Below are 27,949 nucleotides of genomic sequence, written 5' to 3' on the forward strand. Positions count from 1 at the left end.
CTGCATTACTCTTTACATAGACGTTAAGCACATAAGGTCACACTACCAGTTAACATCAAAAACTGAAATACATTTGACTTGTTTTTGATTGTAGAAATATTCCCTCAATGATAGAATTGTCATATTTTTTTTTTTACTTTTCCTTCTATTTTCACTGTCTGGTTTCTCAAATATATTAAATATTGGAAGTAAATGGGTCGAAATAAAATGAATGCTATTTGCGACAAGTCAAAAACCATTGGATGTAAATGGAAGCTAATGAAATCATCGCAAAGCACTTGAGGATATCAAAACCGCGAGATACTTGGAAAAAAAAATCGTACTTTCCAATTTCTACTGCCAACATGCTTGATGCTAAGGGACTAATTGTATCTTTAGTGAGTAAACCATTAAAATAAACAGGAAAGCAATTGGTGCATATCAGCAACCTGTAGTTAAAAATAGCAATTTTCCACAAAAATAAAGTTTAATGCGACCGGTTTCAATGTTACATCATCATCCACCTGATGATGATGTAGTAAGATTGAAACCGGTTGCATTAAACTTTATTTTTGTGGAAAATTGCTATTTTTAATTAATCATGATATTCCACCATATCACGCCTGAAATGTCTCTTTTTAGCAACCTGTAGGTTCATACTTGCAAAATATCTGAATATTAAAACTGGCAGTGATGAAAAAAACCTAAATGTATGCACCTAAGTTGAATTTGAGATCTTTATCTGATACCACATGGCACTCATATTACATTGACTCAGCATAATGATTTGAGAATGCAGTTTAGGTTTTGTTGTCCCAGTTGTCAATGCTGTTAAATGATAGGTCACAAATAAGTATACGAGTGTGTAGTGGTCTGTTTGCCTCTTATTTGGTTGGTATTCACATCAAATGAGTGAACTTTATTCAGAATAGATAATCTTTCTAAAGCAACCTATTGATGTTGTGAATTAGAAAAGTGTTGGCTGATAAAATCTTTTTTTTTATCCAGATATTATCTCATTTAAGTAATTCCTAAAAGAAAACTCAGGATTTAAACAACATGTACCTTGACCTAATATGTTATTTACTCATGAAACAAGGCCAATGTATGTTAGAGTTGAAATAATTAAAGAGCTTTGTTTAGCTCACAGCTAATAATTTGATTTTATTTATTTTTCAAGTAATGGCCAGGATTGAAATCTATGATGTTCCTGTAATGCACCTGCCATTTGCTTTTGCTAGGCTCATTGAGCACCTGCACATGTAAATGGAGATCTCACTAAATAGTACCTACCTACCTACACACTCATGACATGGTGAAGAATTTTTAATCAATTGTCTGTACCCTACTAATAGTTACATAAATTTCCATTTCGTATGAAAATTTGAACAGAAATTGAAAATTATTTTCTAATTTGAATACTGACATTAATACTTTTCAGGTCAATAAAATTTACTGGTTTAATTGATTTTACGTCAAATTTTCCAGCATTGTAGATGGAATCCAGTGATGAAATTATAAACACAGCATTTAATATTATTGCATTGGAATGTATTTAGGACAAAAGGAATCCTGACCACAGATCATGTCTCACACACGCAGAAACATACATGCTTGTTTGTTTTGAGTTTTATGGTGTTCATGACAGTTTCTGTTATCTACGGTGGTCAGTTAACCTTTTTTTTACCAACCCTGTAACTCATTGATTTACCAAAAATCAACAGCTCAAAGGAAAACATGATAATGAATGAACTTTCATTGAGAATTTTTCTCTATAAATCGTTGAAAAAGGAAATTTATTGCTCTGTATAGGCAGCATTAGAGTTCGTTTTAAAAATCAGATTTCACAAAGGCCAAATCCTCTTTTAAGTATTCAAATCACCCATGGTTCTTTATCCTTATATGCGTTTGCCTTTTGCCAAGAAAGGAAGCAGAAAAGGAATTGTGGGCTGGAGGGGAGTGACTCATTTCCTTTTGCTTCAAAGCTGTAGTTAGGGAGGAGGGGTATATTTAATTTTGCATGTACTGCATCCTATCGACATGTTATCATGTTTTGAAATGGTATTATTGCTGATGTTTTGTTTCATTCGCAATCCAGGCATATCCTCATGAGGTGGGATGTCATCCTATGATGGACATTGTGTGTGTGGTCATGTATGGTTTGGTTTGGGAACACTTCATTGGCAATGATAGTTACATGAGAACATATGCCTCTCTCCAGTTATCCCCCAACCAAACAGAACCACATTAACCCCTTGTGCTATGCCTCTAAACCTTAGATCATCTCATTTTGTCGTGCTGAAATATCATGGTTGAGAGACATATTCACCTTTGCTCTGAAACTACCTCTGACATGGCTAAGAATGAAGCATGCAATCTTCCACTTTTTATGTCATTTTAATGACTGTTTGAGACATTTTTTTGTACCTAAATAAGAAAAATGATGTTTGAAAGTTTGCATTGAGTTATCATTGAGAGTGTTTGAAAAAGTGGAAGACTGCCATGATATTTGAATGATGAATAGGTGTACCATGCCATTTTTTGCCCACCTCCTCCCCATCAACAACCTCCAGCGGCCCTCAGGCAGCTGGGAAGGACCATCCTCCAGTAACCTCCCCCCAGGCCTCCCCTCCCTCCTCCTCCCAGCCACCCTCCGACCCACCCCCCACCCCCCTTAGGTGGTCAGGTAGCAGTTCCCCCTCCTCCATCACCATCCCCGCCCTCCCTATCTCCCTCCCCATCCCCATCATCATCATCCTCATCCCCCTCCTCCCCCCAGCCGCCTCCTAAGCACTCGTCCCCCATTCGAGCGAAGAGGCAGTCGAGGGCAGCTGCTGCAACGCTGTTCCTCCGTGCCAGCATGGGTGCTGCAGCGCACCACTTGTTACTCCTTGGCTCGTATCGCTCCACTGAGCTTAGGCTGGAGCTGCCATCGTTCCCACCAACCGCAAACAACCGGCCGCTCACATTCACCAACTCGTGGGTGGCCCTGTGATGTGAGTGAAGGGGCAAGTGACTCACTATCTCGGGTGCAAGGCATACATGATATACATTGGCATTATTGATTAGGGTGTTCAATTTTAACTCGATATTTTTACAATGCTCTATTTTACTGCGGCATGGAAACATGGTTGTTGAAAGAAGGATGATGAATTGGAGGTTTTTAAATGTGGATGTGGAGAAGGATGGAGAACATATTGAAATGTAATGAAATAATTGACTTTGTAATTCCACACACTTTATTTAAAAAACACGACCCAGGTTTCAACGTTGAACGTCATCATCAGGTCTGATACTTGATGATGACGTTCAACGTCGAAACCTGGGTCGTGTTTTTTAAATAAAGTGTGTGGAATTACAAAGTCAATTATTTCATTACATTTCAATATGTTATGCAAATTCCACAAAGTTACGCCTGAGACAACAAAAAAGGATGGAGAAGTTTGAAGTGTTCAGAAAGGAAAGGAAATGAGAAAGTGCTGGACATACTTAGAGGGGAGGTGGGAGGATATTTATAGAAATCCAAAGGAAGCAAGAAATATAGTCGCAGATCATTCTGATTGGTGATGGGATGTCTGTGATAGAAGAGAGAATGTTAGGAAAATGAGGAAGGGGCAGAAATTGAATAGTAATGTTGGAAGGGATGAATGAAGTGTGCAGAATGGGAGAATGATTAACTGTGGTGTTGGATGTCAGGTTGTATTTTGCTTGGAGAAGCAAAGGAATGTTTCATAGTTCAATCTACATCCTTTCAAAATCTACCCTAAACATTAGAATACCAAAAATAATAAATAGTTTTACTAAATTTTTGTTTTTCGTATACATTGATTAATTGGTGTCAAATATACTCTCATACAGTAATTTTTGGCTATGATTTAAGTTTAAAGGAAATTTTTTGTAGATATTTTTTTATTCCCCTCATGCTTTCTAAGTCCGTGATTCAATGATTTATATATGATTTCCTGGCCACTCGTTAACATGGATATTGATAATAGATTGTGAGAAAAGACTTGTTTTTTGGGACGAGTATTTGCGGGCATGGTGTGGGTGCATGCTTCTCACCTGCGGGAGATCATGGGGGCGATGGGCTCCCATGCATTGCGCCGCACATTGAGCCTCTCCCCGCTGGACATACACATGGTGCCATCATTGCCGCCAACGCAGTAGACAGCTGCTCCGCCTACGCCTTCATCTCCAGGCATTGCAGCCACTCCGCTGCTGGACCTACGACTGCTCATTGCGGGTAGCGTGACCCATCGTCCCTCACGAGGATCCAGTCGCTCAACACTTGCCTGGTAGTTGCTGGAGTCAAAGCCACCCACTGCATAGATGCACTTCTCTGTTTGAACGATAAGGGTAGATTGCTCACTGTCTTCAACAATATGACTGAGACTTAACGAGTGAGTGGGTGCACAATTGTCCACAGTTGCTGGGAAACTACGGAGCTTGCGTATATGTGTGATTATTTAATGCTTGGAATGAACAGAGAAATAATCATTAAACTTGTTATTTCTTATGACTCTTAATTTTAAAAAAATTCCCGTACATATTTCTTTACAAAACTTCCCCTTAGAGGTGGATGTACCCTTTTCACCTTGTTCTCCGCATCACAAGAACTTCCTGGGATGCCTTGTTTTATCATCTTGTTGCACATAGTGCCTGCCTGCTTTGTCTTTTTGGAGTCATACCCTAATGAATCTACTTCAAAAATTGTCTGACCTGGTGAAGTCTTCACTCTGTTCTTGAAGTGATTTTCAAGTATCCAAATAGTTTTAAAAAAATAGCAGTGTTGCAAGTCATCAAAGGTGAAAGGAATCAAAGTACAAATCAAGATTGGCTGCACAATGATGATGCATGAGCTAATACTGTGGACACTAGGCATAAAATGGTAGAGGAAAATTGTGTTTAACAGCCTACTGAGGCCAGGGCTGCATTTTGAGCTGTACAAATCATATAAAGGAGCATCATTTCAATCATTTCAATTGGGCATCATTGCAATATATAATTGATTGAACTTTCACAATCATTTCTAGCAAAATAAAATAATTTTAGGTTATGATGCGAATCTTACTCTTCTTTCCATGTTAATTTTGATACTCGGTCATGACATGCTAAGGAATCTATCAATAGAGATCAGCCAAAGCATACACTTTAATTCTATCTCGTATATTTAATGTAAAACATGTTATGATTTTAAATTAGCAGAAAATTTTATTTCATAACTTTAAGATTCTTATGCCATCTAAGAAATCATAAAAAAAGCATCTTTGGAAGAAGGTGCAACTTTTCTCATATAGTTGAATGAGTTTGGTTTGCGAGACTGATACTTCTATTCCAGGGGCATCGTGTGATGAAGCTGTTCAGTTTTTTTTTTACCTTTCCTCTAATGCATAATTAAACCAAAGATAAAGTTCAAAGAATATTTGAAGTCAAAGTACAGACAAAGACAACAAAATAAGTGAAATAGTTTGTGTTAAACAATGAGGTCTATTAAGACCCTTCAGCCAGGTCTCTTTTAAAATTAGACTTACAATATTGAGTATAGTGTAAACACCATAATTCAATATCTTCATGTGGTCTTGATTAGAACAATATATGTTTTTCAAAAAGGGACCATTGAAAAAATATGAAAATGTATGGTAGAATAGTTTCAGCAAATGGTCCTGAAAAAATTAAATTTTAAACTTGGTGACTGCATGATGTGAAATGACCACAATCTTGATGGCCATACCACCACAACTATCAACTCTGAAGGGAAATGTATAAATGTGTGTTTTTACTCGGAGGACACTGTGTTTGGTACTTACCAAGCACAGCAAGTCGGCAGTACCTCCGTCTGGTGACCATGGCTGGGCATGAAGTCCACACTGATGTCAGAGGGTCAAAACGCTCAACACTGCTCAAGCAGGATGCTCCATCATAGCCCCCACATACGTATGCCAAACCGTCAAAGCTGCAGATGCCTTTGTTTGGACATAAAGGGAGAGAGATGTTAAGGCTGAAGTAAGGATCAGAGGAGAGAATGCTATGTGAGCCTCTTCTTTCACCAACTTCTTGACAAACCTCCCTGACTTTATATAGAGTTGATTCAATGTTATCATTTGAGAATGTTGTGAATGTGAAGAAAATGCATTAAAGTATATTTTACGTAACTCCATTAAATCATCCAGGTTACATAGATTTAAAATTTATCAGTATATAGGTATTTCAGAGTGAAAAATAAAGACATTATAGAAATTTCAACTGCACTACCTGTTATATTAGATAACAAGTCATCTATTGAGTCAGTTATGTTCATATTTTTTTCGAAAGTTAGTTTGGGGGAGATAGTATGTGTCTACATTTAAAGAAATGAAAAAATTCAAGTCAGCCCAAAAATATTGGTCATCTGGGGCTTACATTTGGAATAGAGCTTTTAGGTAGGTGGCTGCTATCTTGGGTCTTATGTGAATGCCTCAGAATAATTTGACTGTGCCTACCTGGAGGAAATTTGAAGATGAACCAGTGAGGAGGAAAAGAAATGCATATATTTTTTATATTTGAAATATTTTGCTTTTCTGAATATAATTGTGATTATTCTGTGACTTTTCTTTTAGCTGTGCCAGCAAACATTAAATCACAAGATTAAAAAAAAATCAGAAAGTTTAATGGGAACAGTTAATACAGAGATGGATGCTCTTAAAAGCTCATTTAAAAGAGATAAAGGAAATTGCCCAAGATAGTTCTGGATAAATTTTTGGGTACCTATCATTTTACAGTCAGTGCGGAAATGAATTAAGGAAAGAGGAAGATGGCTTCCCGGCAATGTTAAAAAATTATGAGTATGGTCTTTCTCCCATACCCAGGGCATATATGTGGTAGGAGGGTGCCACTGTGTGGAATCTGGAATGCTTGAAAATTGATGCTAAAATGTGATCATGAACCACACTTTTATGACTGGTAATGTATCCTACATGAAATGGATGGGGTATTGGAGAATTGGAACTGCCCTTGTTGATACATGCTTGTGATAACATCTGAGTCATTACCACCACACATAAGGTTGGTAAAAGATGCAAGAGGGTGTTATGTGGGGCAGTAGGGGGTGTTGAAGGTCAAACAGGGCTATCATTATTGCTCCTACATGTTGGTGAACCATTTTTTTGTCAAGATTTTGACCCACAGAGAGTTAATTAAAATTGTCAAATCGCTCTTTTAGACTATTTGAGGTGCAATTGATAAGTTTCCAGACTATCCTGATTTGCTTATTTTGATTCATTGTCGTGATTTAGCAATCTGGAGAGGTTGGTAGGTGCACTGATATAAGTCACTTGTCTGCAGGACTAATGAGTCAGTGAGCAAATTTGTAGTTTGGTGATTTTGTGTGCAAAAGTTTTACTTGTGCTTTTCTGGTGCTCTAGAGGGCTGTTCTGTGAGGCCATGATGGTTAAAAGAAACCATTGATACATTTTTCCAAGGGCAGGAAATACTCTGGATTCTTTGTCAAGCTTTAGACCATAAGTAATGTCGCAGTATTCTCTTTGAACTCCTTTCTTCTCCCCTCTTATTGGACTCTTTGTTTGTTATTTTATCCATCCATTTGACATTTTAACCAAATATTTCGGACATTTTTACGTTCACTTTAAGGGTGTTTGGATTATGAAATACAGGTATGTGATGTGAAACAGGAGACAGAATGCAAGTGAATATACTCTACAGTAACATAGATAATTGGATCAACTTTTGTGTTAACATTTCAAATGGTTTGTATGTTTATTCTTTTATGATGTTATTTTTTGATAATGATTTTCCATCCATTTCATTTGCACTCCTGTATATATATGCAAATGTGAATGGTATGTCTGAATTATAATGAATCCATGCAATGTATCTAATTACTGGTGGAGAATAAAATTCTGCTGTACATTACCAAGGCAGCTCCTTTTGGTGCCCATTGGGGTGACAGCTGCCCACTGGTTGGTCAGTGGATTGTAGCATTCTGCTGTGGCCAGGTCCGTTGCCCCATCATACCTGTACCACGAGGGAAAGATAGGGAAGGGGATGAGATGTAGCTCAAAGTCCTTTGATGATACAGGGCAAACAAATTGGCAAACATGAGTGGGATGAAAGGAATGTGCTGAAAGAACAAGGGAACTGGAACTTCATTTTTTAGTGTTATTCTAATTTTAAATGTTGATTTTCATTCTTGTTTCATTCTGCAGCTACTGTCCACAGATGGGCTGTATGTTTGGGCTGTATATTTGAATGTTTTATGTTGACTGATTGTGACATTTTTTTAATTTTATAAGACGCTATACTTACATAAGTAGAACTGGCAAGAGGATATCTGAATAACCCATTAAAAAGTAATATGAAAAATATGAATATGGAAATATGAAAAAATTCATAAGGCTAATAAAAATTGGAAATTAGGGAATAGGGGGCAAAAGTAAACAAATTATGGAAACATTCTCCTTTTTACACACTCATTGTCTTCCAAAATATTCCCTCATGGGAAATGAAATTTTGGATCCAAAATATTTTTAAGTGTATGTTGATAATTAATATTTTCTGCTAGTACCCTTAAGATACTTCTGACATGTGCATCTTGGAATAGTTTTATTCATCTGTTGGATCTGTGAATAGTTTCAAGTGTTCTGTGTTAGATCAAGAATAGATGAATTTTTTCGAATCAAATCTTGATGAGCAAAACATTTTTAGCCGGTATATATGCTATCATGGAAACAATAATATTTTTTTCTCAAGGGTTTAGTTCTCCAGTTGCTTTGCCTCTGCTGGGAATCTGATTAATATCTTGATGTTCCTGGAAGTGTTTAGATCCCATCCTGTAATCAATGCATAGAGGCAAAATTTTTCCACAGATTAAGGAATTCATTGACTTTTAGGCTGGTGGTGTAAATATATGTAACACATATAACACCAGTGGCTGAAACCAATGATTATGAAACAATGTGCAGCTTTTTATAATTTGGTGATGCAGTAGGCTTTTTCCCAGGCAGAGGGTTAATATTTGAATATGTGTAAAAGGAATGCTTGAACATGCACAACATATAACAAATAAGGTTATATAGTAGTAATGGTAGAACAAAATCTTTGAATGCAAATGGAAGAATATAGTAGTAAAAATGAAGGAAAAATTTATTTCATTCCTGTTACAAATTAATGGGTTAACTAAATGATTCCAGAGTTTCCATAGCCCCACTAAAAACAATTTGGAGAGAATATAAATGTGATGCTATGTAAAAATAAAATTAAATGAAGCTTAAATGGACATGATGAGAGCAGGATAAATCAGTGCCAATTCATCGACAGTTTAATACCCTGTGTTGTTTGTGTACCATTTTCCATTGCCTAAGGATTGTGTGTCAATGAAGAATAAATGGTATTAATCTCTGTTTACTCTGAGTGCCTGCTTACCCAAAATTCATGGATTTCAGTACTGTGCCTCAGTAACAGGGGAATAAACTGTGGTCAAATGCATTGGCTAGGCAAGAGAAGGCATAAATCTGGCATTGGGGAAACAGTAGGCACATATTTTTGTACTAGTATTTTAGGGAGGCGACCGACAGCTGAGGTCATTTGCGCCATGGGGGATGGACAGGAAAGGATGAAGGGTGGAGAGAAACCTGGCGTCAGCATTAGCCTACTCTTAATGAAAGACACCAAGGAGTCTGCAGCTTAACGTCCCATCTGATGGACGTCGTACTCACTCAAAGTGCTCTCCACAAATCACCTCAAGTAGGGATCGAGATACCTCTGAAAAATATTCAACACCGGCAGGATTTGAACCCGAGCCCTCTGGGTGAGAAGCCAGTATGATAGCCACTGCACCAATCCTGATCCCTGGCACATTTTATTGCGCAGAGGGCTAGTGAAGGGGATAGTTTAGTGGAGGGTTAGAAGAATCTCCCTGAGCGGGCATTTCCCAGGATTTGTACACTCACCCTCCGACGACATACAAGAGGTGTCCAATTGCGGTGACTCCTGTTCGACTTCGCCGGAATATCATTGGTGCGATTGAGTGCCAGCGGTCAGTGCGGGGACTGTAGCGCTCGCACTCATTGTGCGTAGCAAACAGGTTGCCACCACCTTTGGGGGAGAGGAGCATGCAAATGTTGTCATATGTCATTACTCAATGCATTATTTTTTTCCGATATCTATTGGATATTTGAAGACAAGCAAATAACTTAATTGCTCTTAAATAAGGTGTACATTATGGCAATCATAATAAAACCATTGTAATGTCATCTAGAAAGGTGTATCATTTTGTGACAGTGAGTGTGTACATGAATTTTAGACTAAAAGAGATTTTAAAGTTTGCCAAATCATGTGATAGTGATCGTGAGTGTATACTGTATATATATACACTCACGCAAACACATATATATATATATATATAGAAAAAAAATATATATATATAAGTATATATATATACTTATATATATATATTCTATATATATATTCTATACATACATATATATATATATATATATATATATATATATATATATATATATATATATATATATATATATATATGTATATATTTATATCAATTCAACTGAATAATATCTAAAATATGACATTCATGCAGTAATACAGTCATATATTCATGATGATAACTCTGCTCGCACATGAGAATAATAAAGTAAAAACAGAATATCAATACTCACATATTAGAGATAGACCAGTGGTCACCATAAATAACCAGATTAATATGAAATAGAGTTTAATTTTAAGTGGTGTACATTCTTTCAGTTGAGCTGAGAGCTGATGTTGAATTCCAAGCAACCCTTTCTTATCGGGATCTGCACCCAGGATACCTGAGCAGCCATTCCCTGGACCCTTCAGGTGAGTGGGTGCCTGGCCCACTATATGGCAGTATCGCTTATCTGGTTTGGCTCTGCGGGTGATGTGGTGAGCTCATGGCTTTGTTGAGTGTCTATTCTACTCCCCCATGGAAATAAGTTTTGCCATGAATGAAAAAGATTCCCTTATCACTTTTCTATCAGGGTGTTTCTTTGCTTGTGACCCATGGGTAAACTTCAATGCTAACTGTGGCAATGGACACTGATGAGTTTGTCCAACAAGAGCATGGAAGAGTAGAGCATTTGGCTGAGAGGGAGACTTGCATTGATGTAATGAATCAAATCTCCATTTTTGTGGTACCCACTCTAATATTCTTTAAAATTCTAATCATATCTCTTCAAATATTACATCTCCCTGGATATAACATAATGATTTGAAAATTTTCTTGTCGGAGGTGTTTCCATGTCCATGCCAAATATATAGATTATAATCCAGACCAAAATCTTATGTCACTAATTTGCAAATGCTACTAAAACTGTAGTTTTTTCTTTTGGAAAAGCTGTGAGAAATTAGATATGCACTCTGCATTTCCTTTGAGAGTATGAAACTTGAAAATACATGTGAAACAGGTGAAAAATTTACCAAGTATATGCAATGAATTTGCACTAGTGATCACAGGTATGTGCATATATAGCCACAGGGGGGACGGACATTTTCATCCAACCTTTAAAATCTGACCACATTTTCATTAAATGAAGAACACAATGTATTTTTCCACTGTTTTTTTATTTTGATACTACTAGTTTCAATGCTTAGGCATCATCATCAGGTACACACCTGGTACAGTACCTGGACGGCTAAGTGTTGAAACCAGAAGTACCAAAATAAAGAAAAGTAGAAAAATACATTGTGTTCTTCATTTAATGAACATGAACTTCCACTAAGTTAAGCCAGAAACAATCGAATACATCTGACCACATGTATTTAGCTGAGAATTTCTAAGTTATTATGTTAATTGGAGTTAAGATGTCTCGGCTGGTCTGATTGCTGGCTGCGTAACTATAAAGTTGACTGTACAAATAGTTAATTTTTCACTTATATTATGGTTTCCTTTCTCAAGCTATTACAATTCTGTGGAACCACCCGTTAAAAAAAGTGTCAGTTTAGTAAATGACTGCACATTGTCAGGAAGGAATTTTTTCGAAAGTTAGAGTTCTAACATACAGTTGATGAGAGTCATGCATTGACAGGTGTATAATAAAAGCTTGAATTAGCTTAATTTAACGCTTCCGACCCTATTGCCCTAGCTAGGTCACTGTTGGTGGAAAAGTCAGAAGCAGTAATCGAATAGGGCTACTTGTGCTTAAGATTGCACCCTCCTCAGAGATTCGTTGCTCTCATGCCTCTGAGTCCATCTGATCTAGGGAGAGAGACATCCCTAGAAAATAAAAGGGTGTAAGGAGGTAGGTGCGAATGATTAATGAGTGGACTCCTCTTCGTCTTCTGGTCCCCCTGAAATTTTACCCTTCCATCGATCATGGTGCCACGCACCCTTTTTATATACATTTATTTGACGAAAGAGCTTAATTATAGCTCTGATGGCCTGAAGTTAAAATTGTACCGCCAAAGAAAGACGTTCACCACCACACGTGGACCATGCACCTGGTCCCAATGTGGCAATGGGCGGGTAATTCTCATCTGGGGGTCACCCATTCCTTAAAGTTCTAAACTGCTCCGCGTTCCGCGCCCAGAGGGTGGGGCACGCCCGTCGTAGGCCACGCTCACCGATGGCGAAGAGGTACGGCCGCGTCCCTTGGGGCCTCCGATGCGCCGTCCGGGGCGTAGACAGCGCCGCCCTCTGCTCCGGCAGCAGGTGGTACTTCATGGCCTCCAGCACCAACTCGCGTACCTCGGCGCCGCCCCTGCGCACCAGCGCCTCACCCTCCACTCGAGACATGAGGAACGAGCGGCCAATGAGCGCCAGTCGTACGTGGCGCATCAGCTGGAACGAGAGCGATTCCGGGTTTTGCGTGCGTATTCCTCACCTGGCACGGACGGAGTGAGTTCGCAATGAACACTTAAGTGAACACGCGGAAGAATAAAGGAATGATCGAACTAAATCAGGGAATCTAATGCGATCGCGAACGATCATCTTCAGTTAAGTTCGTGCAAGGGTGTAGTTTGGTAATGTGTTTTGCACCAATTGCCGACGAATACTATTTAAGAAAACTATGAAAGTAGAGGCGTGGTAGTCCAACGGTTTGTGTAATTGTTTCCTGACCAGGGGCCTAGGTTCGATTCCGGGTTACCCCCCTGGATATCTCTCGTATTCACTCAAGCCCTGTGATTTTTGCGGAAACCAGGTCTTTTTGGGTTTCTACAGGCTGTGGTGACGTCACAGGGAAAGGAGAATGAATGAACCATATTAATTATTTGCGTGCATTACATACGCCTTACATCTGCTACACTATATGCTTCCTACTTCCCGAGTATCTCATCAGATTAGAATTCCTGTTATTAACCTTAATTGGATTGGTCATGTCAGGCAATTTTAACATTAATAGTCATCGCTTGGTTGTTTGAATAACTATTGCTTGTTCACATACAAACCTGGCATTATCACATCCCCACTGACTTTAATTCCCAACTCAAATCCTTCCTATGCTCTTTAAATTTGTGCGGTAGGTTCATAAAATTTAAATACTTGAGATGATGACCAAATTTGTCTGACTCCCTTTGAGTACAATTCCATTGTAGGAGTATTTCGTGTTTTGCCACGATAAAATTGAATTGAGATTCATCCATATAAGGAGAGTTCTTCCTCCATGAACGCATTGTTTCTTTCTTCCATTGTACCGTTATTTTTTTAGGAAATGTTGGATTGGGGAGATCATTTAACCTTAGTCCCATTTAACCTTAGCATCACATTTTTAGTTTCTGGGAAAAGGCTTGAACAGATTCTTCGAGAGAATTAACGGAATGGGCAACAAATGACTCACACTTAATTTGCAAACATGAAGCACCGGGTTTTCAGTCACTTTTCGCTTTGTTGTTGCAATGTTTTTAATTTTAATATTTCGGGCGATGGACGAAGGAAGCGAAACTTACTTTGAAGGGTTCTCGTCCTATTACCCACCCACCGTAAAGGCATCACGATGTCACTGATGATAATCAACGAGATATCATCTCTTCTCTAAGTTCAGACCCACGTCTTTAGCCTGTGCTTCCCGACTGCATCTAACCCGTAAATTTGATCGCTTACTTATATGCATATCATGTATATTCATGAATCCTGTCCACTACTACACGTATGGCAGCTATGGCATAGCTAGAAAAATGAAATATTAGCAGATTGTGAACTCTTCGTTATTATTTTATTACCAACTCATTTATTTTATTTATTTGAAGGTAGTCTATAGTTTCAGGTAGGTTTTGGATGAGCAGAGACTGAACACCCGTACTTTCTTTGCCTCACCTCAGAAGACACAACCTGAAACCCTGAACGACAGTAAACTCTTCTCCTATGTGTCAAACTGTCAGCATCCCTTCATTCTGTTCAACATGCTTATTCTTGTTCTCTCACTTCCCCGCCTTCCTAACATTCTCTCCTCTATCACAGCTTTCAACATTCAATTTCAATTCCATCACCAATCAAAACGCTATGCATCCACCTTTCCTGACTCATTTTGAATTATCCCAATTCTTCTCTCTATTTCCCCACCTTGCCTAGTATCCCTTCATTTGTTTCCTTTCCGTCCATTTTACCTTTCTGTCCTTCTCCTCATCCACATCTCAAAAAGCCTCTAATCTGTGTCTATCATCTATCCGCGTTCCCAAATCAAAATGTTCGCTAAAATTTTGTTAACATTCTTACTTAACGCCCCTGCCAAGAATTACCTGCTCGTTAGGAAAGCTTATTTGCCTAACGCAATTCTTTTTCCTATGTCCCCCCTAGTTTGACCGTCTTGCTCCCGAACATTTCCGTGAGAGGTAAACTTCTCCACCTGCTCTGTATTTTCTCCTCCTATTGTAACGTTTAACTTGGCCTTCCTCCTTCTCTAAAACCTCACAATCTTTTTTTTGGTTACGTTTATTTTCAGCCCATGCCTATCACACTAACTTTCCAATGCGCTCTTGAATAAATGGCTGACTGCGTATCAAAAATTTAATTTTTGTAATCAATATTTAAATTTCCGTATTTTATAATAAGTTAGCAGTTCTGGAAACTAAAAATCTTACTTTTAATACATAGTTTTTGGGTATACCTGTATTCCTTTACCCATTAGATTCAGTCATGGGGCAGAAATTTGCGAAGGTAGGATTAAACGAACTTGAAATCCGCGTGAATGTTATCTGGTGTCAGTAGTTTTAGTTTGGTGCTCTAGACTTATTAAGGCATTCAACTGTCATATTACTCCCCGCCGTTTCACTTAACATCGACGACGCATTTATTCGAAAAGAAATGCAATAGTTACCCCTGTCATATCATAGTGCTTATAAACGTGGCCCATTCGCCAATATTCTTTCCCTTCGGACCGTCCTAAGGCAGGCTCGGGATTGGGATTGGGATTGAGAGTCTGGGCGCGTGCTCTCGGTGTGCTTTGTTCGAAAGAGTCGCGGTGTAACTGTGCCTTACCTGGGGCAGATGCTGTTCCCTCTTGGCCAAGTCGTGCTTAACCCAGCTCAGTACAGCGAGGAAGACCATCTCCTCCGAAGGGACGTTCAGTTGGGCGCTGGATATCAGACCCTCCACCTATGCAAGATGAAGGTAAGAGAGAGAAAGAGAGAAGATATAACATAGCCGTTGTAGGCAACCTTTTGAAGATATCCTTTAGTTATTCGATAATCTTATCGTGAGGGAGATTCTATATATCATCACTTACTTTAGTAATAGGATTTACTGGCTTTTTGTCTTCGTAAAACAAATCGAATTAGGTTTGAAACTGGGCATCTTCAGTTACATGTAGATACACCGATAATATCCAGACTCAACTTGGAAACATAAATATTTATTATGATATAGCGTGAAAACATATGGTAACATTTTTTTCGTACGAATGTTAAAGCATGAATGCAAATACATCACATGTTTTCCTGAGTCATGCACTTTTCAAAATATCATCTTCCACATTGGGCGTTTTTCGAAGATTTTCTCGTGAATCAAGAGGCCATTTAACAGCGCGCCGTGTTTGTTCAGTCGACTCCAGTCACTCATGCCGGCCATGGCTTAAGGCCAACGGGGCAATTCGAGGTGTATCGCTTGGTTGCTAAGCGTTCTATTTTTGGTTTTTCGGAAAATAAAGTTTGTTGACGAATGATTGACGGGTAATAACACTAGGTACTGAAAAATAGACCGGCTCTGCGTCGTATAAGCAAGAAGAATATCAGCCGCGATCGGTAAACACGAAGCAGCATGAAGAGTAGTCTTCGAGGAATTGACTCGGGATCCGAGGTTAATTGATGGTTTTGACTATCATTGCTGTCTCATTTAGAATGGATTGTCTTCGATTTTTGGAAAGCGCATGTAATATTGACTCAAGTGTCTCAAGCGCATACAAGGCCCACCTTATTAATTTAAAAAAAAATAATATATAGCTCTCACGTAAACTGGCAATTTGTGTGCGGTAATCAAATGTTCGCATCTCATTTCAGTAAAAAGAGGAAAAATGTGTATTGAAAATAGGATGCTAAGTGCTGCAAGAGACAGCACATTAAACTATAAACGTAAAAGAATTCAAAATTGATCATGATTAACCGTGGAAGAAGAACGTTTTCCCGGAGAAGGCGAGAAGAATTTTATGGTAAACTTTCTCAAGAGACCATTAGGGCCAAAGGGGATTATACCTGGTTGTCCGCCCGGAGTAAGAGAAAAATCTATGGCAGCCACGCGAGATAAGATAAACACGTTGTTAATGAAACCAGTGGAAGTTTATGGAAGGTAAGTTAGGACATGCAGAGGGACTTTCTGGCAAAGAGCTTAAGTCAGTCGGTTTAGAAAGAGAAAGGGAATTCCAAGTGGACGAGGATGATACTTGGTTAATCTTGGAAGAAACTTGATTGGATAGAGTGAATGGATTGCGTCCGGGGTCATGCTTCCGACCCGTTTCTCCCGAGAAATGAGTGGGGGGAGACAGAGAGACGGATCTCTGGGATCTGAAGCTGAATGACAAATGTCCCGTCCGTGACTAGTCGAAGGGCCTTAGGGGAACCCCAGGCAGGGAGAGGGAGACGATCCATACGGCAGACCTCGTCAGGCACGTAGGCTTTTTTTCCAGAGGAGAATTTGCTTATTGCTTGCAACAGTGATTTGTCGATTTTCTCTGAAATGGCGAGTTATGGGCCGGTTGACATTGATTTTCATACTTAAAGAATAATTGGATGGGATAAAATGGGTACCTAACTTATAACACCTAAGCGGAAGGGAATGAGATTTTAAAACTATTTATTTGTTGGATTTCTGAGTCCCTACTTTGACTGAAAAATTTGCCTGCTCTAAATGTGTTTTTTCTGTTGGTTCTTATTTCAGTCTGCTTGTTCGCTTAGCAATGGTGACCTAAGGAAACCTCATCAATTACAATATAATATGCATTTATCGTAAACACTAATATAAATTAAGAGTGCCGTGTGGTCGGTTATTTGACGGGTAATAACAGCTGATAGGAGCGAGTAGGTAGATTGCGGAAAGTGCTGACGAAGCAGGAGATTTTAATATAAAAAGATAAAAATAGTATATCGTAACGCGGATATCTTCGCATAGAAAATGGATGTTTATGCATTCAAAATAAATTTTTGACGGAGTACATTTGGAATAATTTTTTGTGAACGTTATTTTGAAGCAAAACGTGCAAATCTTCATTCTATAATGAGGAACGGTCAAGGGAAAGTTTTAGACGGTTAGTTCAGACGGTTCCGACCGTGAGTGAGGCATGAATATGAAATTATACAATATCCCGTTTTAGGACCCATATATTCACTCATATGCTTACTTCTTTTAAGTTTTACTTGTAAAGTGAAAGTGATTTATAAAGAGTACCTTGATGCAGGTTATATGGGTGTAACATTAAGTCGACATATTTTTCGAATAATTTACTCGAATCTTTTTTGAAATATCTAAGCATGCATTATATATGGACAAAATGAACCTGTACTGATTGCTTTAACATACCTTACCTTAAAGTGGAAATTACTAAATGGTTTCTATTATAGCTTTGAGTGACAACCCCAAATTAACGATTTTTAAGCCTCAAAACTTAGGAAATTACATCTTGCAACAGAGTAAAAACTCATTCCGATTTCTCGAGGAATTTCAAATTAGGTGCGACCGGTTTTCACCGTTTGTAGCTATCACATCGCCTGAAGATATCATCGTATCATTGAACCGAGGGTACCTTCGTAAAAGTTTCGGAAAATTGACATTTTTATAATACTCAAAAGTGACCAATGTGATAGCTACTAAATTGCCACAAATTCTCATTACTTAATCATGATTAAGTGCAGTAGTAGAATGAATACCATCTTGTTGAATTTGAAACCTGAAATTTCATGAAAACTTGAAGAATTAATGTAGAAGTACTAAAAAATATGAAATGCCTCTCAAATATTTCATTTCATTCAGGCGTTACCTTACTAACTTGAAAGATTTTAACCTCTGTGCTGCAGAGGAGTTTGGAACCGAAGTATTTAGGAATCATATGCCTCACATCTCTCGTAGTTAAATTGAAACATTTTCAATGGATCGTAAAATACCTATAACATATCCCTCAGCAGGAATCAAAAGCACTCAAATTTACTCTCTAGAATACCATTTAGTGTGCGGGGACATATTATTCGTTCAGCGTATCCAGCTTGAAATAAGCTACTTAACCTTCAATGAGAAAATTTAGCTAAATATCGCATTTTAGTATACATTATGGGGGTATCAATTAAATAATATTTTTGTGTTCTACTTTGTTTATAAGGTAAATTAATGTGGACTTCGTTAGGAGTAGGCTCTTCGTTAGTGGATAACTTATTTCTTAAACATTAAAAATGTCATAGTTACCATTCTTAAGTGAAAAAGGTGGATTCAGATAATGCACATAAAAATTATGAACGTTTGATACATATTCTTGATCCTGTATCTAAGATTAACCAAGTTTAAACGTTTCCACGAATGGAAAACCAAAAATATTAGTAAAATGTCAAGCATATGGCTGCAGTATCACTCCAATTTCAACTTATTTATAGTAATGCTCATAAAAACAATAAAAATTGTCCTACGTAATATGAATTGCGTACTGAAATATTATGGAAGTACGCAATAAGAAAGTAACGAGAGATATATTTATTTGGCTCGTTTTAACACTTCTAGAACTTCTTATCGCCTTCATTCTTCGTTTGCTCCGTACTTTTACGAACGCCTTTCCGTCGGAATGGGTCACGTCATTAAGTTACTGGATGGAGAAAAAATTTGGCAACAATTCTTTCTCCAAAAATAAGCGCCCAGAGTACTTGGCCCTAGGAATACTAGACGATGAAATGGAAAAACGCTACGGGAAATGAACTCAGACAAGTCTTAAAGAATATAAAATATCACCGTTGAGTTATTTCCGGGAAAATGGAAGAAAGTTTTTTTATGGGCTTGTACGTATGAGGAATGAAGAAGGATGGAATTTGGCCAAAATTTGGTGGCACCTTAAGTAAAACGAATCAAAAAATGGTAGCGCCATTAAAAAAATTGTGGAATTAGAGAAAGAATGCTTACCATAATTGTTCATAGCTTTGCAATCAGGTGCGATAATTTTTTACTGCAATCTGTGAACATTTTTTTTCATTTCCTATCATGGCTAGATCAATTTTGATCCTAATCCCGAAAAATATTTAATTGGTAATATGGTGGAAATAATTGAAAGTGGTAATTATTGCTATTATGATTTAAGTAGTGATATGGATTAAAGTGATAATATGGGGTGAGAGTTTTAAGAAAAACAGGCTTAATTTTACATGTGGCGAAGGTCCTGAGAATGGCAGTGGCAAGAATACTAGTTCGGCGTATTAAATTCAAGTGTTTAAGTCAGCCAGTCATTTGCAGATACGTGATAATATTCCCTATTTTGAAACCCCCCCCCGATCTTTTGTCTCTTATGTGCGAATTGTTAATATAAAATGGTCGGATTGATAGTTTCGAATAGTTTAGAAAAAGATGAATTTTTTAAAGGACTGCTCTTGATGTAATTAATGATTTATTATCGCTTGACAAAGAACTATTTGTAAATCAGGTGGGATACACTTCCCATCGAGAGCTTCCCTGAGCAAATAGCTATTCGTGATTATTAATGGATTATGCTATCCGAAAAATATGATAAACACACTGTCGTAGTCTGCTGTGAATACAAGGTCCACGGCAGGACGACTTTCGACGGCGTTGAAACATCTTGGTCAGTCGCCCCTCCCCCCAGAGAGCAATCACAGCAAAAAAAATGGTTGATTACATTTTAATTCATCATAATCGAGCCTTTGTTTGCTCTTAAGTGTCGTTAGTTGAGCCTTTCCACTAATTTCTATTGGTTCATCTACTTGAAACGTAGAAATTGCCCCAGACGTGTTGTGATCAATAACCTGCGCTTCGGTATCCTCAGGCACATGTTAATTGCCTGGATATTTGTGCGGGCAGGAAGTAGTACCTTTATCATTTCCTTATCTGGATCGTCCCACTTTACTGTCGAAACAATTATTTTTCAGACTATTTGAGGTGTTCGGCTAAGAGCGGAGTCATTATTCTTTGCCACTTAATGAGCAACGAGATAATTAGCTTCTTGGGCTTTGTCAGTAAGTTTGACGCATTTTGAGAGTTCATTGAATTTAAAGTAATTAATTATTTTTTTTGAAAGAGGTTATTATCTTTCGAAGGGAATAACTTCCAAGCTGGTTGGAAGTCATTGGCTTTTTGGGAAATTTATCTTCGGACTCAATCCAAATGGGGGCCGGTTAGTCTTCGTCAGCTCAACTCGATAAAAAGCCCTTCTATTTGCTAAGTGATTGTTCTCGTGTTTAAGGTAACTAGGTGCCAGTATCTTGAAAAAATTTTCGTGAGTAGTCTTGCAGTTAGTGCTCACCGTTGTATATTTGGGAGTCGAATTTATTCCCTTCCTCATGTTGAACTCTTGTAATCTTCTCTTCTTTGTTTTTTTGAATTATAAATTCATGCCATGTAATTTTTTTGTGATGATGGAAAGTATAATCACATCATTTATTTGTTGAATAATTGAAATTTAATTTTACACAATCGAAAGCGTTATGGTTAATCGCAACGACGCTATAAAGTAGAAATAAATAATGACTTAATGATAAAAATGTACGAAATTTATGAAAGAATTTGAGCCGAACTTTTTCAGCAGAACAAACTTTAGGAGAATATTTTCCCTATGGTAGTATTGAGACCTCGTGAATGAATTCTAGAGAGTTGTCGCAATGTAAATGTGCCAGGAAAAAGGTATCTGCCCTGTCAGAGTCATAATACCCTGTGTTAAGGAAGAACATTAGAGATTTTAAGAAAATGACGCCAACTCTTTCATCATTGTCTTGAGGATGTATTCATTTGAAGCAATAGGAAACTGGCAAATACTACCTTGATCAAAAAGTTCCCGGAATAACCACCGTGTGGCGCTCCCATCGTTCCGATTTGAGTTCTGTTTTTTTTGTTAAATTGGTACATCTGTTGTTGATATTCCCTTTAAATCTTAGTGTCATAACTTGACATTTGCAAAAGTTACGGTCGGTTTTCGGTATGTCCATCAGTGCTTCCTGCGATTTTTCCATTACTTCCTCTCGGCTGCTAAAACGCGTTCCCCGTAATGGTTTTTTAACTCGATTGAACAGAAAGAAGTCACAGGGAGCCAAATCAGGTGAATTCGGTGGCTGTTGGATGGTATTTGTTGCATTTTCCGTCAAAAAATTACGAATAATGATAGCACTGTGCGACGGTGCGTTATCATGGTGCAAAATCCACGAGTTTTCTGCCCACATTTCTGGTCTCTTTCGGCGAATTGCTTCACGCAAACGTCTCATAACGCCCAAATAATACTCTTTGTTTACTGTCTGGCCTTCTGGCAAAAATTCATGATGCACTACACCGTTGTAATCCATGAAAACCGTCAGCATTGCCTTCTTTTTTGACTGAAAACGACGTGGTTTTTTTGGTCTCGGCTCATTTGGTGAACGCCATTCACTTGCCTGATGTCTGGATTGCGTGTCGTACTCATAAACCCACGTCTCGTCTCCAGTAATGATCCTTTTGATGAATGTGGGATCGGATTCAGCCTCGCAAATCATGTCTTTTGCGACGTCAACACGGTCTCTTTTTTGCATGAAATTGAGGTCTTTTGGCACCAACTTTGCTGCTACACGACGGAAACCCAAATCATTAACCACAATGTCTTGGGCGGATCCATAGGCAATGTTCAAGTCCTCCGCTATTTCTCTGATGGTTAATTTGCGGTTATTGACCAACATTTCTTTTACTTTATCAATTTTTTCACCGACTTTCGATGTCGATGGTCTGCCACTGCGTTCATCATCTTCGATTGACTCACGACCACTTCTGAACCGCTCGTGCCACTGGTAAACGACCGTTTTTTTTAGAGAATCGTTGCCGAAACACTTTTCCAACATTTCCAACGTCCGTGCGCCACTAAATCCGTTTTTACGCAAAATTTAATACAAGTTCGTTGTTGCAAATTTAAATCCATTTCTGCAATTGTAAAAAATCGCCAACACACACAGAGATAGATGTACTCTTGGCTACGTAACTTTTGCAAATGTCAAGTTATGACACTAAGATTTAAAGGGAATATCAACAACAGATGTACCAATTTAAAAAAAAAACAGAACTCAAATCGGAACGATGGGAGCGCCACACGGTGGTTATTCCGGGAACTTTTTGATCAAGGTAGTATTCATTTGATGAAACATGACTAAATACTTCTTGAATAATTGCTATTTAATCAAATGCAAACATTTTTCCTGTGATTAAATGAAGAATACAATGTATCTTTCCACTGTCTTTTATTCACGTACAACCAGTTTCAACGCTCAAGCGTCATCATCAGGCGAGTAAAAGATAGTGAATTTTCATTTAATTAAAATGAATTTCCACAAAGTTGAGCCGGGAACAATTGAATATTTTTCCTGCGCACTAATTTGAGAAAAAGTATGAGTACGTATGTATTTTTAAGGTTGGTTTATTTCCTAAAATTTTATCTAAAACGTTTCATAAGAAGAGACATTGACTAAGTTGATGTTAAAGTACAGTACGTATTGGAAATACAAAGTTGAAACTTAGGAAGATGCGGTAGAGTTATTTGGTTTTATTGACTACCCCTGAAGTCGCAAATTTACAACACTACACTAATAGAAGTATGCATTGAAGTAAAGGATCGAAGTGAAGAATAAATCAACCAATATATTTATAGATAAACAACTTTTATTTAGGTAAATCTCGTAGGTTTTTGCGCAAAATATAGACGTAAACTCTTTGCCCTAGCAATTAACTATTCATTCCGGAGTAATTTCGGCCTCCTACGAAATAATTAGACGTATTATTGATCTTCTCTTACGACAGATTGAAAGGTACTGATGCCTTGTGTGTCTACGTAAATATCAATGGACTCGGATTGACGCGGATTATTGTGGCGGTTGTGCATTCTTTTCTCAATTCGATCCACGACGAGGTGATATTTAGGATGCCGAAAGAGGAATCGAGTTGTTGAATTGCTCATGAACTGCTACAATTAATACGAAACATCAAAAGAGTATTGATGGACAAAGTTATCAGGAGAGGGCACAGTTTTCATCAGATGCCACCACACCTGGATACGAAAGCGGAGGATTATTTAATTGAAAGTGTAATAAAGCGCTGGAGAGGCTATGTACATTTAAGGGAGCGAACATTGTTTATCATTGTTTTCCTGGAACAGTCTTGGGATTGAAAAAAAAAGATTGTTGTTTTGGTTGCCCTGAATAGCGAATGAACCACCACCAAACGTGTATTCGTACATGACCCATTTTATTTTTTTTTCGACGTTCAAAACAACCTTGATCTTTTCCTGAACTTTTCGTGACACACCTGGTCAGCGACGCACGACGGTGCCGCGCGATATACCAGTTGAGAAAGCCTGGCTGGCTAAGGGGGCGCAGCAAGGGTTAATGCCTTTTACAAGCGAAGAGCGACTGTGATACAGGGTAACGGACGAACGACTAACGCCAATAACATCACGCCAGGGGGTTGAGGGTTAGCTACAGGATTGATTGGACGGGTGCTGGAAGTCCGGCAATCCCCTTCTATTTGACTTCGCTCGTGAGGATGATTAATGGCTTAGTTGACCCCGTTGTTGGTACATTATTATTTCCTGCAGTGCTGCAGAGTTGGGTGACGTTCTTCGTGTTTATTGGTGTCTATAGGGTCGTGTATTTTTCGTTCATCTCTCCAATATTTATTTATTCTTAGATTGATACCTTCCGTCACTTTAGGATACTGGTTACAAGTGAATTTATAATATTAACCAAGGATTCATTTGAAAATTTTGTAAAATTTTGATGAGCTAAAGATTTACGAGTCCTTCTCGCCCAGAAGAGAGAAACGCTTTGACATCATCGATGAATGCATTCGAGATATGGTTCAGACAATCGGCCCTTAACATCGATGTTGGGTTTGGGAGGGCGACAGGTCGTTTATGTCACGATCACAGCACCGGATAAATATCGCACTTATCGCCCGAGAGCAGTCAGGAATCACAATTTCCAAGCGGGATTTAAAAGCATCTGTTTGGACCACGTAATCAACATGTGCTTCCTTTCGAGTGCGGGCAGTGGATGCAGGTGTCTTGTGCCCACGTAGAGAGTGCTTGTTCCACCTCAGTGCACGTAGTGAGCGCGTGCCCTTTGACCTCCTCCCCCGCCGAGCACGACGAGCCGTTGACCTCTCTCCGCCTCATTTCCTTACTGGAGCGGAGTCGTGGAATGTGGGGGGTTGGGGAGACGGTGGGTGGGGAGGGAGGGTGGGGGGGCGTCGCGACGCTCGGCAAGGTCATCGCCCCTCGCCATCGATCCGACGCCTAGCGCCGCCCCGCGACCGACAGCTCCCACGCGAACCACCTCGCCACCGTTGGAGAGAGAGAGAGAGAGCGGCTCGAGGGAGAGGGGACGTACTCCAGGGGGGGAACGAAAGGGGGGCGTTTGAGTGGAGGGTGGAAGACGCGCTGCAACTCACTTCGACCCTCTCAGTCACCGCGTCGGGCCTTGGGGTACGGAGAATGGCCGACTTCTCAAGTCATTCACTGTTGGATGCTTAATATCCTTTAAGCAACGGCCTAAGCAAAGTTTTATTACGGAAATTCCTGATTAAATAAAATAACAAACATGTGGGGTCGATTCTGTGTAGTTCTTGAAATTATTTTCAGCAAATAAGTGTACCTGTGTCCTGGGGGATTAATTTATGTTTCGTATTTCAACATTATATGTTTTGAATGGCAATTAAATAAGAATGCGACATATTCATTTGACTTCCGCTATGCTCGGGATTAGGCAAAATCTAAGGAATCGAAATGGGTGGATGATTTGGAGGGATGCGAGTGGAGTGATCCGTAGGGGGTGTGTTCGTCTTGGGTCGCTCCCCGTGCGGGAGGCCCCCGTTGCCCTCCCAACCTCTCCCGCTCCTGGACCGTGCGCCCCGAAGTGATCCGACGTGGCTCGTTCATCTACAGGTGGCAGCAGCGGTGCCCGTTGCTTCCCTGGCGCACCATCAAGTAAAGTGAGCGAAGCCAAGATACCCTGTACAAAAATTCAAACCTAAAAAGCATGTTTAAAAAAGTATTGAAAATATTCAGTACATCATTACTGAACCGTGGCTGTAGAAGTATTAACCTAAAGCATTTATAGGAAGTATTAACAAGAAGTATAGGAATATTCATTGCTGCATTTAAGAAACTATTCATGAGACGCATTGACAAGAAGTATAAACTATCCAATACTGTTATCATCAGTATTGGAGAAAGTATTGATCAGAAGTATGGAAGGAGAATATTCAATACCATAATAAAACAAAATTTTCAAATTAGTGACGTATTTTTTTTTAGGTTTGATTAACTTAAATATTGGATTTTTTTAAGGCACTGGTGGTTTTAAGGGCAGTAGCATATCTACAAATCTAGAGACACTCGAATTAAATGTACGCGTTGACATTAAACAACATGAATTTCGCGCATTTATGCAGGCATCCGAAGACGTGTAGAATGAGAGGTCTTCATGGGTGAGTATCCACACTGCCTGTGTGGTTTTTCGTGGAAAAGAGTTAACTTCCATTTAGAGCGCTGGTTAATTTGTTACTATCGGAAAAAATGTTGAATGGACCTACATTTCGTCGTCCGTCCTGCAAAGTCACAGCAGGACTCGTTTAAGTGCACTCTCACATTGTCGAGTCCCGGTCTTGGATGTCACTTAGATGCCCCCTATGCTCCAAGCTCTCCTCCAGGACTTGACCGAGATGAAAAAGAAGACTGTGTGAAATTAGACGACTCTTGCACCCGAGAACTGTTGTCGAGAAGTTCTGCCAATCAGACAGGAAGTTCTGTGTATTTTCTGCCAAAAAAATACGATGGCTACGACTTAGCGCGCGACTTACGCCTATGACTTAGCTCACTCATGTAAAATCACTATTACCATGACTGCAGCGAATTTCCTAATGAACGAACAACGTTTGTGCGTTTCTGCGGCCCCCACTTGGCCAACTGTCGCACCTGTGTCAGAGGAATGAAATGGGAGGTCTGCGAGAGAAGGTGGAAGCTGATCTCCGATCATTATCGAACCTCTCCTCCTCGGTTAATCCGACCTTTCCCTTCGTAACAGTCGGTCAAAAGGTCCTCATTTAACATTCCACGCGCCAACTCCTTCCATTCGGTGCCCAATTCCACTCCCAAGAAACACCTGCTCCTTCTCCTCCATCCACATCCCTGAAACACCTGGTGGCGAAAAAGGTCCCTATTGACCCAGTCGAATATACGAAATCGACCATCTTGGTGGAAGGGCAAAATCACAGACCCCTGCACCTCTCCACCTTCTTCATTAAAGTCTTCCAGACGTAATTACGTGTACAGGAGACGTGATATAAAGTCATACAATGCCATTCAGTACTCCGTAGCGATGGGGTTATATGCTCTGATGAGGGGTCGAACCGAGGGGAAAGAGTTATACTCCTGATAAGGAAATCTTTCCTACTGATCCGAACGCTCCTCTGGTCCAAGAGCGTAGTCCTGGACCCGCGCGGTTCCCCTCTGCTCGTCCCCGTCCACCCGCTGAGAGCCACCCCTTCTCGGCGAACCATATCTTCGCCAGAGCACTCATCGCTAAGGGTAGTGCGATTATCTGAGGAGGGGGCTTATGGCTCGAGCCAGACGCCGTCGCCTCGCCACACGAGCAAGACCAAGTGGTCTGCGACGAGGACCCTCCTCCCGCTCCCCCTAGGACGACCATTGCCGCCCCTCCCACCCAACCACCCTCGTTTGGCTTTCTTCCAGATTCGTAAGTCTGCTATGACTGCAATCCCCTCATTCCCTCTACCCACCGTCTTCCTTCTCTTCATCTTCCCCTGTAAAAAAATCTGGGCAAATTGTAAAACTGCAGCCTCAATTTTTTATTCAAGAAAGATCATCTCGCCCCGATGAACACTCGGTTTGCAGCCCGACGCAAATTCTTCGCTGTTTCATGGTGCTCCTATACTCTCCCGCCGAGGACGGGACGGGTCTCTGAACCTTACCTCTTCCCATCCACACAAATCTTCAGTCCCAAACTCGTTGTTTCCGAAAGTGTGATTTCGCTCGTATCGCTGTGGCTAAATTTCTACAAATGCCATTCAGCATTCTCTATCCACGGCCTTAGGCCTAATGCCGGCCCAAAAAGTCTCCTATCAAATATCCTCCATGTGCTTCACAGGGTTCGTTACTGCCTTCATCGCTCTCTACCGTTCCTGCATCCACCACTTTCCAAATTCATGAGAATTGGCGATTATAACTCTAATCCCAATTGACTCCCCTCTGACTGGACACCAGCGATACCCTTCCTATCTACGTTCTCCAATCCCTACGAGAAAGGCATCCTTTGACGTCTCCTTCGTGATAGAGGAACTAACTGA

At 39.5% G+C, this 27,949-nt stretch overlaps 1 protein-coding gene across 1 annotated transcript in view; it reads right to left on the minus strand.

Moving 5' to 3' along the window:
* Positions 1–1,178: 1,178 nt before the first annotated feature.
* The window catches only part of LOC139693376 (kelch-like protein 17), a 63,258-nt gene continuing 36,487 nt past the window's right edge, over positions 1,179–27,949 (minus strand). The window contains exons 7-14 of the mRNA XM_071591504.1: positions 15,425–15,541; positions 12,574–12,790; positions 9,924–10,068; positions 7,889–7,989; positions 5,787–5,942; positions 4,042–4,318; positions 2,774–2,968; positions 1,179–1,233 (exon numbers count right to left, since the gene is read on the minus strand). Coding sequence (XP_071447605.1) covers positions 1,179–1,233; positions 2,774–2,968; positions 4,042–4,318; positions 5,787–5,942; positions 7,889–7,989; positions 9,924–10,068; positions 12,574–12,790; positions 15,425–15,541 — 1,263 coding nt within the window. The remainder of the gene's footprint in view (positions 1,234–2,773; positions 2,969–4,041; positions 4,319–5,786; positions 5,943–7,888; positions 7,990–9,923; positions 10,069–12,573; positions 12,791–15,424; positions 15,542–27,949) is intronic.

This window comes from Hetaerina americana, unplaced genomic scaffold (genome assembly GCF_022747635.1).
Source record: "Hetaerina americana unplaced genomic scaffold, ioHetAmer1.1.p SCAF_48, whole genome shotgun sequence".
NCBI lineage: Eukaryota > Metazoa > Arthropoda > Insecta > Odonata > Calopterygidae > Hetaerina > Hetaerina americana.